Here is a 13,094-nt window from a genome sequence, read left to right as displayed (position 1 = left end):
TTTTTATTCCATTCAGCCAGAGCTAATATATCCAATTATTTGCTGTAGATCGCATTCCTTACATTTCCCACGGACATAAGGAAACTTGCATCACATGAGTTAAATGGGAAACGGGGGAAATGCAGTCACAGTGTGGTTTACATCCCCAAAAGTATGGACCAGAAAACAACCGTGGTTTAGCGCTGTCAAGGGAACACACTGAACCGCTCTGGGCCCATGAGCCGCTTTGACCCCCTGAACCCCGACTCGCAGAGTGAAGCCCTTTTCGAGGCAATTGACACTTGTACTCCGGTGTTACTGAAACAAGCTCCAACTCAGTGCTTCGAATCCAGCTATAGGTATAGTATAGTGATCAAGACTTGTTTGAAATGACCACTAAACACCAATAAGAGCATGATAAGGCAAGGAAAGCGATAGGATTTGCTGTAGTGGATCAAGAGTCAACGGGAAATGCTTGAGAGGCAAAGGCGGGCGTGCTTAGAGGTTGCTCGACAAAGACAATCTTGTTACATAAGGCGCAGGAAAGAGAAAGAAATCACCGTCGTCTTTGTTGTCTCAAATTAACAATTTCACTCTGTGGTTGACGAGCGTTGGTGAAGTGCGTATTTCTATTCAATTTTAATAAAGCCCAGAGGGAAATGTGGTTGTTAGGTTTCTCCCAATTAGCTGTAATTACTTGTAAATGAGTCAGATTCCGTCAGTGTAATCAGGAGTTCACTTTGTCGACGGCTCTTAGACATGCACAGGCTAATATGGCAACGACTGGCAGAAAAACAGAAATCGAAATGCCAGTGTTTATCTCGCAGGATCTGAGTACACACGGCTGGACATCTCTTGACTTAGAGGCAGTTGACGTTTTGAAAATCCACTCGATGTCAAGTTTTCTGGCTGACGTTGTTGGTCTTGTGTTTCTGTCGCAGCTCTGCGGGATAACCGGATCGAGCTGGTGCGGGCGTCCTCCCAGGAGCTGACCATCCGGGTGAGCGACGTCACCCTGTCGGACGAGGGCCTGTACACCTGCTCCCTGTTCACCATGCCCGTCAAGACGACCAAGGCCTACCTCACCGTGCTAGGTCAGAACATCCCTTACACCCGTGTGCATTCAGAAGACCTCGCAAACCAACTATGAACACACTGCCTGCTATAAAATGATTCTTTTGTAAGATTACTAAGTCTTTTTTATGGTACTAAACTGTAGCATCTTTATGGGTAATACAATAGAACATGAATAGTTTCTCCTCGATAAACGCCATTGACTGAAACGAGCCACCAGCTGCTTCAACTCTTTTCTCAAAAGCATGACTCTCTTGCCAAAAGCCTAAACAATTTCCATTGCCAAAACTTTAGCATCTCTTTGACTGAGAACTGGGCACATTGCTCTTTTGAACGCATTTGTTATTCACTGCACATGATGCAAAATAAAAGCCATCTCTACTTGAAAATGCGTATCAGCACACATTGATTCATCGATTGCACAGTGTTTAGTGTTTTGCTGTGCTGTCGTCCCTCTGCTCTGTGAGTGCAGGGTTTAACTAGAATGTCCATGTTTTAGTACATAGTGTAGGATAGTACTTCTGACCCAATCCAACGTTACTTCTATAGCAGATTTTGCAAACAGTAGCTCCAAAGTGCTGGACATGAAAAGCAAAAATAGTCCAAAACCCATCCATCCATTTTCTTCCGCTTTATCTGGGGGGGTTTGCGGGGGCAGAGAATTCCCAAACCACGCACACCTCCTCCAGCTGTTCTGGAGGGACCCTGAGGCGACACCAGGCCAGCTCGGAGACATATAGTCCCACCAGTGTGTCCTGGGTCTTTCACGAGGCCTTGTCCCAATATATACCCGAAAGGAGGCATCCAAAGCAGATGCCCTAGCCAGGCCTCAGCTGGCTCCTTCCGACGTGAAGCAGCAGCGACTCTACTCCGAGCTCCTCCCGGGTAACTGAGCGCTTTGCCCCCGACTCAGCTCCCTCTTCATCACAACAGTCCGACACAGCGACTGCATCACTGCTGACGCCGCACTGATCCATCTATCGATCTCAAACTCCATCCATCCATGAATGCGAACCCGAGATACTTGAACTGCTCCACTTGAGGCAGGGACTCCCCACCGACCTGAAGAGGGGAAGCACCTTTATTCCGGTGGAGAACCATGGCCTTGGATTTGGAGGTGCTGATCCTCATCCCGGCCGCTTCACACTCGGCTGCAAACCGCCCCAGTGCGTGCCAACACTGGAAATACTATTACTACTATCTATTGAAGTAAAATGAAGAGGTCACTAAATGGCGGACCTCAGTAAGGATCTGGACCCGAACATTTGCTTTGGACCCGACCGTAAATCCCCTCAGTCGAGCGGCCGTGTGGTCGTTCTCTCTGTCTCTCTGATGAACTCCTTGTCCCTTTTTTATTTATTTCAAACAGCAGAGGAACGGCCAAAATACGGCTCGCTAAAGTTTTAAAACCGAGAACATCCCAATTATCTAATTTAATATGCACATTCAATCGGTGCAAATAGCTCCGCTGTTTCCCAATTGTTTTCTAAAAATTAAATTGCACCAAGCAGGTCTTACCCTAGTAACACAGCTCTGCATTGGCCACATTGTGTTAATAATACAGGCATTTTTCTATGTATTTTTAGGTTAAAACAAAAGAAAAACAGGATTAAATTAATTGCATTCTTTTCAAAGTACAGTTATTCTTATTGGGTTTAATAAAGACTCCCCACATAACCATAAATTAACCCTTTATGTTCTGGACCCATGCTTTCAATTTGAACCTCAGTGAATCTTAATTCGGGACCCCTGTTCTAGAGCTTTGTGATTTTGGTTATAACAAGTCAGAATCAGAATTGTGGTATTATGTTCTATCTTGCAAAATGTAAAGGCTTCTAATTATCAATGCTGCTAATCTTGCTGAGAATTGTACTGTGAAATCTGCAATCAACATTACTGTTGATTGGTATGTGGCACACCCACATAGATGACATATATGGAAAAAAAAAAAGAAAGAAAGAAGAACTTGTTGTCCACTAATAACTTGTACTCAAACAGGCACATGCACGCTCCGGCTGTCCATGTGCCTCGGTAACACAGTGTTATGTACCAGGATAATCCAGCAATTAATGATTTTTATTTCATGAACACGAGATGCTGCTTGTAACACTATTATTATCACCCCTAATGGGGACTGGAAAGAGGAGCTGGAAAGTGTTGAATATGGGGAGGGCACCTATAAGCTTTCTTGCTTCGGCCTACTCCCTTTGAGTTTTTTGTTCTGTGACAATGTAATGTAAATAATGTAAATAATGTAATAATCAATTGTTTTATTGCCATTGTTAAGAACAGGTTCACAACTAGGATTCTTTTGCGGCTCAATCGTGCAACATGAAACATAAAACACTTGTAACTGTAAGGGCATGCAGAAGAAGATTACATTTAAACAGCGTGAGTGTATTCACAGATGTGCATTACGTGAGTGTGGACATACAGTGTAGTGTTTAGGAAGTGTAGGCTGTAACAGTGTAACAGTGGCCGATCAATTTAGAAAAATACTCACTCAAATGCCAATCCAGCAGCTCCTAAACTGTATCCTGCACCAGACCCACACTAGAAACTGTCCTGGGTCCAAGCATATTGGCTGTAGAAGGGACATAAAGTGGTATAAAATGTGATAATGCAGACAGTTAATATGTAAATGATTTTGGAGACAGATTTGTTGGTGTGGGGACCTCAGGAAGTTTAAAGGTTGTATGAATAATTTCCATTGCATGCTCATTATGTAAATACTCTTTTTCCCACACATTTTCTATCTGGATATTATTCACATGGAATGATTTAAAAGGATCAGGAGTCAGTGTCTCATGCCAGAAAAAGCATCTGGTTTAAAAGGATTTTTCCGGCGATAATGTAAACATAAATGATTTTGCCTCAGGGGTGCCGCGGCGACCGGAGATCACGGGCTTCACCAGGCCGGCCCTGGAGGGGGAGCTGGTCACTCTGACCTGCACCACGTGGGGCAGCAAACCCGCAGCCAACATCCGCTGGTTCCGCAACGACAAGGAGGTCCAAGGTACGGCTTCGCTTTTCCCATATCCAGCATGTTCAGGGAATAGACGTTTCAGGGATATCAGCTCCAATCTTTCCCTGGGAGGATTGCTGACGTCAATATGAGAAAGAATGTGTTTGTAAAAGCTTTTTATAATTTCTTTTTTAAATAAGGCATTTTCAGGGACAAAATCTGACTAATCAATACAGCCAGGTTTGAATTTCTTAATTTAGCCTTTTTATAATGTTATCTTCTCAAAAACATACCTGGAGTGCATTTTTGCTTGATTTACACAGGTTTGAAACACTCCGATTATACAGATGGATGTTTTCCTCTGTATTTCTAAAGTCCATAAGGGCTGGGTACCGTTGCAAAAAAAAAATAGGAACATAATGAACAATAATGTGTGGAAGATCTGCAGATTTACAATATCGGGCTCATCTCCAATGTCAAGAAATGTGTGGAAAATGGGGAATAATTTGGGGGGGAATTGTAGCAAAAATAAGGAAAAAGAAAAAATAGGGAATAAATTGGAAACAAAATTAGGGGAAATAGGGATAAAATTAATAATTGAAAATGAGTAAAAGAAGAGAAAAGAATAAAAAAAAAATTTAGAGCAAAATTACGGAAAAGATGTGTAAAAGTTGGGGTAACTGGTACACACATCGAGCAAAAAGATTTAAAAATGAGAAAAATTAGGGACAAAATAATTATTTAAAAAATGAGGGACTAAGTGGAGGGAAAAAAATCTATATATATTTGCGGTGAACACCCATAGGCTGAGGCTAAGACCTCCAAGTCCTGCCCAACACCCACCATAATCAACCCCTCTCATCCACAAACCCCACCCCGCTCAGGGCACTCCCATCCCGGCCTACCGCACATCTCACCCCCCCGGCTCCTCCGGACGTCCAAGGGACAGCCTGCACTGCTTCTTTCTACATCTATTTGCAGTTCTGCACTCATACTAAACTATATGAATAGCGTACCACTGAAATGCAGCTACAATCTCACAATCTCCGACAACTGGACTAAGTTGGGCTTGAGCAGAACTTATTACCTACCTGGATGAATGTCATCTTTCCTCGCTAAAGAAAAACTGGGAGTGGATTTTGTCGCACAATGAACTGAATCAGAGGTTGTTGCCAATGGCCGCTGTGCTTTATGATGACGACACCAGGGGCCGCCATTGCTGTAGTACCTCCATATAGCCGCTAGTCTCCCATTGGAATGCATTGCACTTTGGACACGTTAAAAACAACCCTAAAGCCTGGTTTCAAATTTTGAACTTTCTACAGCTAGATATTGCTCCTGTGATAACGCTGGGTTTGTTACAATTAAAGAAACCAGGCTGGTTTTCGTGAGAATTTTTTTTTAAGCCCTAAGTACTGATGAGGGTCGGACTGTTAGCATTGGAGCTGCGCGAGCTACACGCCACACAAGGGCCGAGTCTACAGTGAAAATCCCGCCCTTATGCCCTTTTTAGGAGCATGCTTCGTCAGAGAAAGGGAGGAGGCGTCTGTAAATCCACCATGCTTCCCCGCTCGAGCATAGTCATGGTGGAAAACGGGGAGGAGTGAGCTATTATTTTTTTAATTATTTTTAGAGAAGTAACTTTAAAGACATTGTAGTACATTATAGAACCGAAATGACTCAAAGGTGCCTGACCACTTCCTGTAAATAGATTTCCCCCGGACCGTCCTGTCTCGGCGCCCGTCCCGGCGCTGCAGCCTCCCTGGCTCCGGCCCAGCTCCCGGCTGCTGTGCTTGGACACGGGCCAAGTTGTAGCTGGACCACACGCACCTGACAAAAGCCGAGACAAGCACCGAGTCTCCCGCTGATTATAATTACACCGTTACAGGCAATCGTCGCCGCGCTCTGTGTTCATCATTAGGGAGTAGTGGGGGAATTCGTTACACTTATGTGCTCGAGCGGTGAAAAGCGAAATGTAAAGCCGACATTTAAAATAACGTGCAATTTCGCGAGAGGCGTAATCAAAACATTTCACGCCCAGTGTGATTTAAACTGGTGGGTCTTGATGTTCATTTTCTAAAAGCAAACATGTAATGTGCTGTATTATCACGAGTCTCCAGTTCAAGGTTGAATAAAGCCAGCAGTATTTGGAGACACTTTTTAAGCCCGTAGGATTTATTGGATGGTGCAGTTCAGAGTGAAAGAGCTCAGAGCTATAGGGCTGTCACGATATTTACTATATCGACTTATTGTTCAATAAATGACAGATACACAATACAGTTTTGGGCTCAGTATTTATCGTCAGTGCATTTAATTGCATTTTTTCATTATGTAGTACCTGCTTTGTAGGGATATTAAAAGGAACAGGTCACTGTTTTTCCATACTGAGATATGTTCTTACCTGAGCTTAGACGAGTTGATATGTACCTGTCTGGTTTTTGTGCGTGCCCTCAGTCATGCAAAAAGACCAAAGATGTTGTTAGCATTTGGCCTCTCCCAGTATGTTCCTACAGCTCTAAACGGGGTGATGTTAGAAGCGACCACGCTCTTCCACGGGCACAAAGAGCAGACAGGTACACATCAACTCGTCCAAGTTTAGGTAGGAACTAGGGCTGAATCGATATCGTCGTATCGATATCGAGATATGAAAACATTCAAATTAAAAAAAGCAAAACATAAACGATACAGATTTTCATCAATAAAACTGCACTCTTTCACCTAACCCATAGTTAAATCGTATCATATCGATATCTAGATATCTTGCATGAATATCGAGATATGATATTTTGTACATATTGTTCAGCCCTAGTAAGAACATATCTCAGTATGGAAAAGCCGGTGGCCTGTTCCTTTAAGAGAAAATACTTTTCAAATAAAGCTTTTACTGGCATGTTTAAGCTTTAGTGTTAGTTTCTGAGGCATTAGAAGGTCTTCAATACTACCATTTAACCCAAGCTCAGGCTCCATTTGTCCAAAACTGACGCCCTCTGAATTAAAAATAATGTCCAAATATGATATATTTCAAACAGAATTTGTTCTTCCTGAACATGCGGCCCTGTCTCAGTCCTATGTGATCAATTGTCTTGTAGTAAAGTGAATTTCATTTGGCACCATAGATCTACATTGTAAACACGGCATTTGTGACACAAAAACAGACTAAATATGCTGCATTTCCCTCCAGCACGAAGCAGGGAGTCAGAGGCTACATTAGCACAGCGTTAGCATTGGCGGTCTGCTCTGTTCACGTCTCAAGTCGAGAGCTGGAAATGCATCGAGCAACAGCGGAAAGATTTGACTCAACCACCTACAGCTTTTACAGTTCTGGGCCCACCACAGTTACAGGTGCCCTCCCGATGGGTGGCCCGCCCCCCAGTTTGGGAACCACGACACTTGACTAGTAGTTAGTGTGTCACTGGTGGTACTTTTGCTTCATCACATGGTTCTGAGGGTCATCTGCAATTAAACATTTTCCTTTAAGATCATTTCATTTGTGCATTGGCATTTTTAGACACGGTTTATACCCAGTTTAGACACAAGTGTCCAATTTATGTCCAGTTTAGTCCTGTTTTGATCTTTATCCAAACATAATTATAACCATGTTATAATATTTACTATCAAAAACTTACCTGGAGTAGTATTTTTGCAAGTTCGAATGATCCTCTTGACTTTGAAGCACTTTGATTTGTATTTTCTGTATTTATTTGCTTAATAATTATACAGATAGAAGTTCTCTCTGTATTTATAAAGTCCGCAAGCCCTCACGAGATACGTATTTTGCAGTTTTGAACTCAAACTACATTCATTGAAGGGGCTAGATGCAAGTTAGTAATTTTATGCTCACTACTGCCACCTCAGGTCTTACGTGTAACTGCAGGTTCTATATTAAACTTGTGCATGACCGGCACGAATTAACACCTTGTTGAGTGACAGTGCAGGGTTTTAGAGGCAGTTGTGGTGAACAGGTCTGAGCTCACACATTAGGACATGGCTGGAACATGTAGGGGGAGGAAAATACATTATTTTAACATTTTTAAACTCCATATAGTCCCTTTAAGATGCCATCCTGTAAAGGGCTTGCCACTGAAATGCTGGTAAATCTTACAATCTTCTACTTAAAACAAACAACTGGACTAAGTTGGACTTAAGTAGATCACATGACCGACCTGGGTGACTGAAAATACACTGTCCTGCTTTGAAGGTCAAGCTTGTAGTTCTCATTTCTGCCTGCAGAGGGCAGTCCACCCAAACGGTCTATTGTATTTCATCCAGTCTTTTTTCTTTTTATCACTTCTGCTCATTACTTATTTAGAACTTGGCCAAAACATCCGTAAAAGTGTCACAGCTTTCCTCTTCACTAGACACTTTCTCTCTAATGAAGAGGTAAAAAAGTAAATGTTCATTACAGTTTCATCAGAAGAAACCTGACAAACCCTCAAAATGAAAAGTCAACAAAGTGAACACGACTCGGATGATGATTTGCATTGCAGACCAGCTTCCCTCTCCGCCTCGTCCCAAGCCTCCCGCGCTCGTGTTTTCCGCGGCTTCTATCGTTTCCGAGACAAAGGCGCTGGAACGGGGAGTAGTATGTTTGTCTGTCTAAGCGGCGCTGGGGCTGGAGCTGTAATGGAGCCCGCGGAGCAGACGGCTGGTGGTGACAGTTGCTTTTTTTTTTTTTTTTCATTGAAGATGTGCCGCGCCGAGCTTTGGGCGCGGAGGCAGAGTGCGCGCCGGGCCCGACATGCGGAGATGATTGATGGCACAAGGGCCGGGATATGAGACTTCCTTGTTGGAATGATGCGCACGTAGAAATCCTGAAAGGCCGAGCGGAGAGCGGGTTTTCTACAGTCGCTGTCCGTCTCTCCCCAGACAGACGCATGCAGCTCAGCACCCGAAGTTAATACAGTTTTAGCCCAGACCACAAACTTTACACATTTTTTATACAGTACAGCTTCACTTGATTGCTTAGGTTTCCCATATAATTTGCCACATGTACAACGGGGTTCCCTCTGGAGCCTGGAGGAAGTGTATCTGCCAGACAACAGATGGAAACTTGCCCATGGCTACAGTTCAGCGTGGCCTGTTTACATCCGCGAGTCTCGTGTGTGTTCATTAAAACATGCGCCGTGCTGACAAAATGAATCAATACATACATTAAATAATTCATTAATTTAAAAAAAACACATTTTCTTTTGTGGGCCCAATTCACAAAGCTCCACACTCTGAAGTCACTTTGTTGGAGTAAAAAAAACAAGACATTCTCTCTAATCAGCTCTTAAACCCAGTGGGAGAGGAGGGAAGTCAGATTGAAGGGGCTGTGGTTGACCTCATGGAGCTAAGATTCATATGCACAAACTGGAACAAATTCCCCATGGACTGAAATTGTTGCTGTCCATAACAAAGCCATAATGAAAAATAAAAAATAAATTATAAAGACAAAGTGCTTAAAATGTGTTGTGCGCAATAAATAGGCAGTAAATATTGCACAAGCACCCACGTCCAGCTAGAGCTTATTCAGAGAGAGGCAGAGGTTTTGAACATACTGGTTCCACACTTCATGCTCCTATACCTCTAACCTGATGGGAGCAGTGATCCATGGTGTGGGGTGGAAAGGGTCCTTAATGATGGAGCCAGCTCTCCTGTGGACTCTGCGTTGGTAAATGCTCTGTGGAGAGAGCAGCGGGATCCTGATGATCCGGGATGCAGTCTTCCCCACTCTCGGTCCGGACCAAACTGTACGGCAGCTCTTCCTCCAACAACGACCAATCCTCGCAAGATCAGGAAGGATCTGACATGATGAAGGCTGTGTAAACAAGTGCAGGAGGTAGAGTAATCAAAAGTAAAAATCAAATCTTTATTATGACAGCAGACATCGATGGGATTAGTAATAATAATAATGCATTAGGTCACAATAATTACTATATCGGCTCATCGTTCAATAAATGACAGATAAACAATACATTTTCTGGCTCAATATTTATTGTCAGTGCATTTATTTGAATGAAAGGAATAGGCCACCATTTTTACATACTGAGATATGTTCTTACCTTAGCTTTGACGAGTTCTTTAGGACCTGTCTGGTCTTCACCCGTGCCTTCAGTCACGTAAACACAAAATTAAACAATGTGGATTTTCTAAGCGGATAAAAGGGGGGACTATATTGTAAGGCGTAATAATACCAAGAGTAATTTGGCATCCGCACAGTAAAGTGAAGATTACTGCGCAGTAAAGTGAAGATTACTGCGCGGATTTCGAACTACTCCTGGTATTATTACGCCTTACAATATAGTTCCCCCTTTTATCCGCTTAGAAAATCCACATTGTTTAATTTTGTGTAATTATACTTTGTGGTGTAACACTTCACGTAACCATATTTAAATAGGGAAAACGTGGAAGTGCTTGGTAGCTTCTATCTTGACCTGTTTTGGAGCTATAGAGGAGAGAGGGAGAGGCTAAATGCTAACGCCGTCTGCGCTGTGTTTACGTGACTGAAGGCACGGGTGAAGATCAGACAGGTCCTAAAGAACTCGTCAAAGCTAAGGTAAGAACATATCTCAGTATGTAAAAATGGTGGCCTATTCCTTTAATTCCCCATTTTTACCTGGATAGACTCAGACACAAAAGATTTATTGACATAAATATTTTGATAATCAGAACCCGGCAGTAGATATCAATATTATGGATTATACTTAGAAGCAATTTGAAGGATAGAAGAGGGGCGGAGGGGTGGAGGTGGGTCGCAGCACAGCTGGGAAGCGGATGAGCCATGAACTCTGGATGTTAAACATGGGACCAAGGGTGATGATTGGCTGCGACAAAGGTGTGGCTCTGGTGGGTGATGCTGAAATTAGTCTTCCAGGCTGAATTTACACCAAGGCTTCATTTTTCTAATGTAGTACTTAAATGTTTTACCCAAAGTAAATTGCGTAAAGACCAGACAGCTACGCATCAACTCGTCTAAGCTCAGGCTAGAACATATCTCAGTATTTAAAAACAGTGGCCTATTCCTTTAAGATCAAGTCCTTTTCAAACAGATCTTAACTGTAATTTTGAAGCTTTAGAATTAGTTCCTGTGGCATTAAAGGCCTTCAATAATATTGTTTATCACAATAGTTTCCAGCCTCAATGTATTGAATTTCAGATTTTGTGATCGTGGCAGGCCTAGATGGAATCAATCATCTGTGGGAACCGACCCTGTCCCTTTACCTGAAAGAAAAGACTTTCACAGACTTGATCTAAAAGTGCTTTACATGGGACAATTGTACATTCTTCTTCGTCTACTTCACCAGTGTCTTTTGCTGAAAACTGTCTCCCCAAGTCAACAAATAAATTCAGAAGTAATTTTTCCAACCTGGATACAAATATTTAAAAATCCATGTAACATCTTTCCGAAATAGTATTTGATAATAAAGTGTGATGCTATCTGAAAGTACCACAGGGAGTGTTATCTTTCTGCTAAAAAAAATAATGACAATTAGCCACAAATTAAACGGCAGCAGAAAGCTACTGGTGTGAAGACCTCATTTGCAAAATAATTTCTGCAAACATCAGATGAGTTGGGATGTTAGTTTAGTTGACTTTTTACTCGCACATTTTAATCAAGAGATTCAGTAGACGGAGTGTGAGGAAAACATGATTAAGTGGTTAAGGTTTCTTATAAGGAGAAACACGAGGCAATGTGGAAAAGAAAGGAATCAATGGTAGAATTGACCTTCTATCCATCAAAATGTAGATGTTTTGACTTTATGATTTATATTATGAACTTTGCCAACATACTAACTTTTAGCACAGCCAGTCAGTACAAAGAGTTTTGAAGTGTGCTAACCGTGAATTGTGTTCAGAGAGTCATGTCTTGGATAAATGAAGCCTAGCCGTAAATTCAGCCGCATCTCCTGCCAACGATCGCGTCTGTGAGGGTCACGCCTCCACCTCGGCCTATCAGCGCAGAGCCTCACTTTCATCGCAGCCAATCATCGCCCTCAGTCCGGCGTTGAAGTCTCCAACGTTCATTACTCGTCCACTTCCCAGCTGTGCTGCCACCCACCTCCACCCCTTCAATGCCTCTTCGATCCACTGCTTCATCCTCCTTCATCCTTCACCGGTCTCTCATACCACCACTAGTGTCCAAGCTCCAGGAGAAGACATCTCTAAGTCTAACCTACCCATCCATACTAACTTTACTCCATACATGTCTCCTGCCGGGATCTGATCACCTAAAATATCTAGGTCAATAAATCTTCATCAGCTGAACGTCCTGGATGACCAGGTTATTATTGAATAGTCTCAGCTTTTACCCAAAGCGCTTTCCATCAAGGCACTACTCACCCATTCACACTCTCATTCATAAACCAATGTACACAGACACTGGAGGCACTAAGGACTGGTATGTGCCTGATCCATGTCTGATGAAGGCGATTAGTCTGAAACTTTACATGTTTTGGTGTGAGTACACATTAAAAAAAATTATAGCTAGTACACAGTTGTGCAGATTTTTTCTTATTGCATTGGTGTACATGCCTTGCCTTGGTAATCCAACCCCAGACCTTCTGATCATGAGACAACAGTTTTTCACACTCATCATCATCCATACAAGATCTTGGTGAAAATTGAATGCAACACTGGATCTTTTCACATTGCTTACGCTTCATGAAACAATGCCACAGAACATTGTTTCAATGCCACAGTGCGTACTGTAATCAAAGCTAAATGCACCCAGCCACACATTAGAGCGTTGTGTGTTTTTGTCACTATTGTATGAAATGGTGTTGGCTTTATTCAGTCACACAAATGTTGTCTTTTGAAAGGACCTAAAGCCACATGACTAGAAAGTTTGTGGACTCCTTCATTGATAATCATCAGCATTAAAGCTGCATTATACAACATTTTATGCAGAAAAAGATGTGATAATTGTGTGTATTTGACCTCAGAGTGACCCAGTGGCTGTATGAGTGGTCAGCATGGCGCCTTTTCTTTCCGTCACAGTGGTCTCTCATACACTCCAGGATAAATTGTTTGGAAGGTTTTCACTGCTGACAGACCTTCTCACCCCAAAAACCTGCAAAATAAGGATCCTAGAGCG

At 42.6% G+C, this 13,094-nt stretch overlaps 1 protein-coding gene across 3 annotated transcripts in view; it reads left to right on the top strand.

Annotated features, from left to right (window-relative positions):
* The window catches only part of LOC306976655 (cell adhesion molecule 2-like), a 375,121-nt gene that overhangs the window by 324,869 nt on the left and 37,158 nt on the right, over positions 1–13,094 (top strand). For all 3 annotated transcript variants that reach the window (XM_079574665.1, XM_079574664.1, XM_079574663.1), the window contains 2 exons: positions 921–1,073; positions 3,932–4,069. In XM_079574665.1, the coding sequence (XP_079430791.1) occupies positions 921–1,073; positions 3,932–4,069 (291 nt within the window). The remainder of the gene's footprint in view (positions 1–920; positions 1,074–3,931; positions 4,070–13,094) is intronic.

Source organism: Gobius niger (genome assembly GCF_951799975.1).
Source record: "Gobius niger genome assembly, chromosome: 1".
NCBI classification, from domain to species: domain Eukaryota; kingdom Metazoa; phylum Chordata; class Actinopteri; order Gobiiformes; family Gobiidae; genus Gobius; species Gobius niger.
Note: the sequence above shows the minus strand (reverse complement) of the source record. Positions and strands in the feature narration are given on the sequence as shown.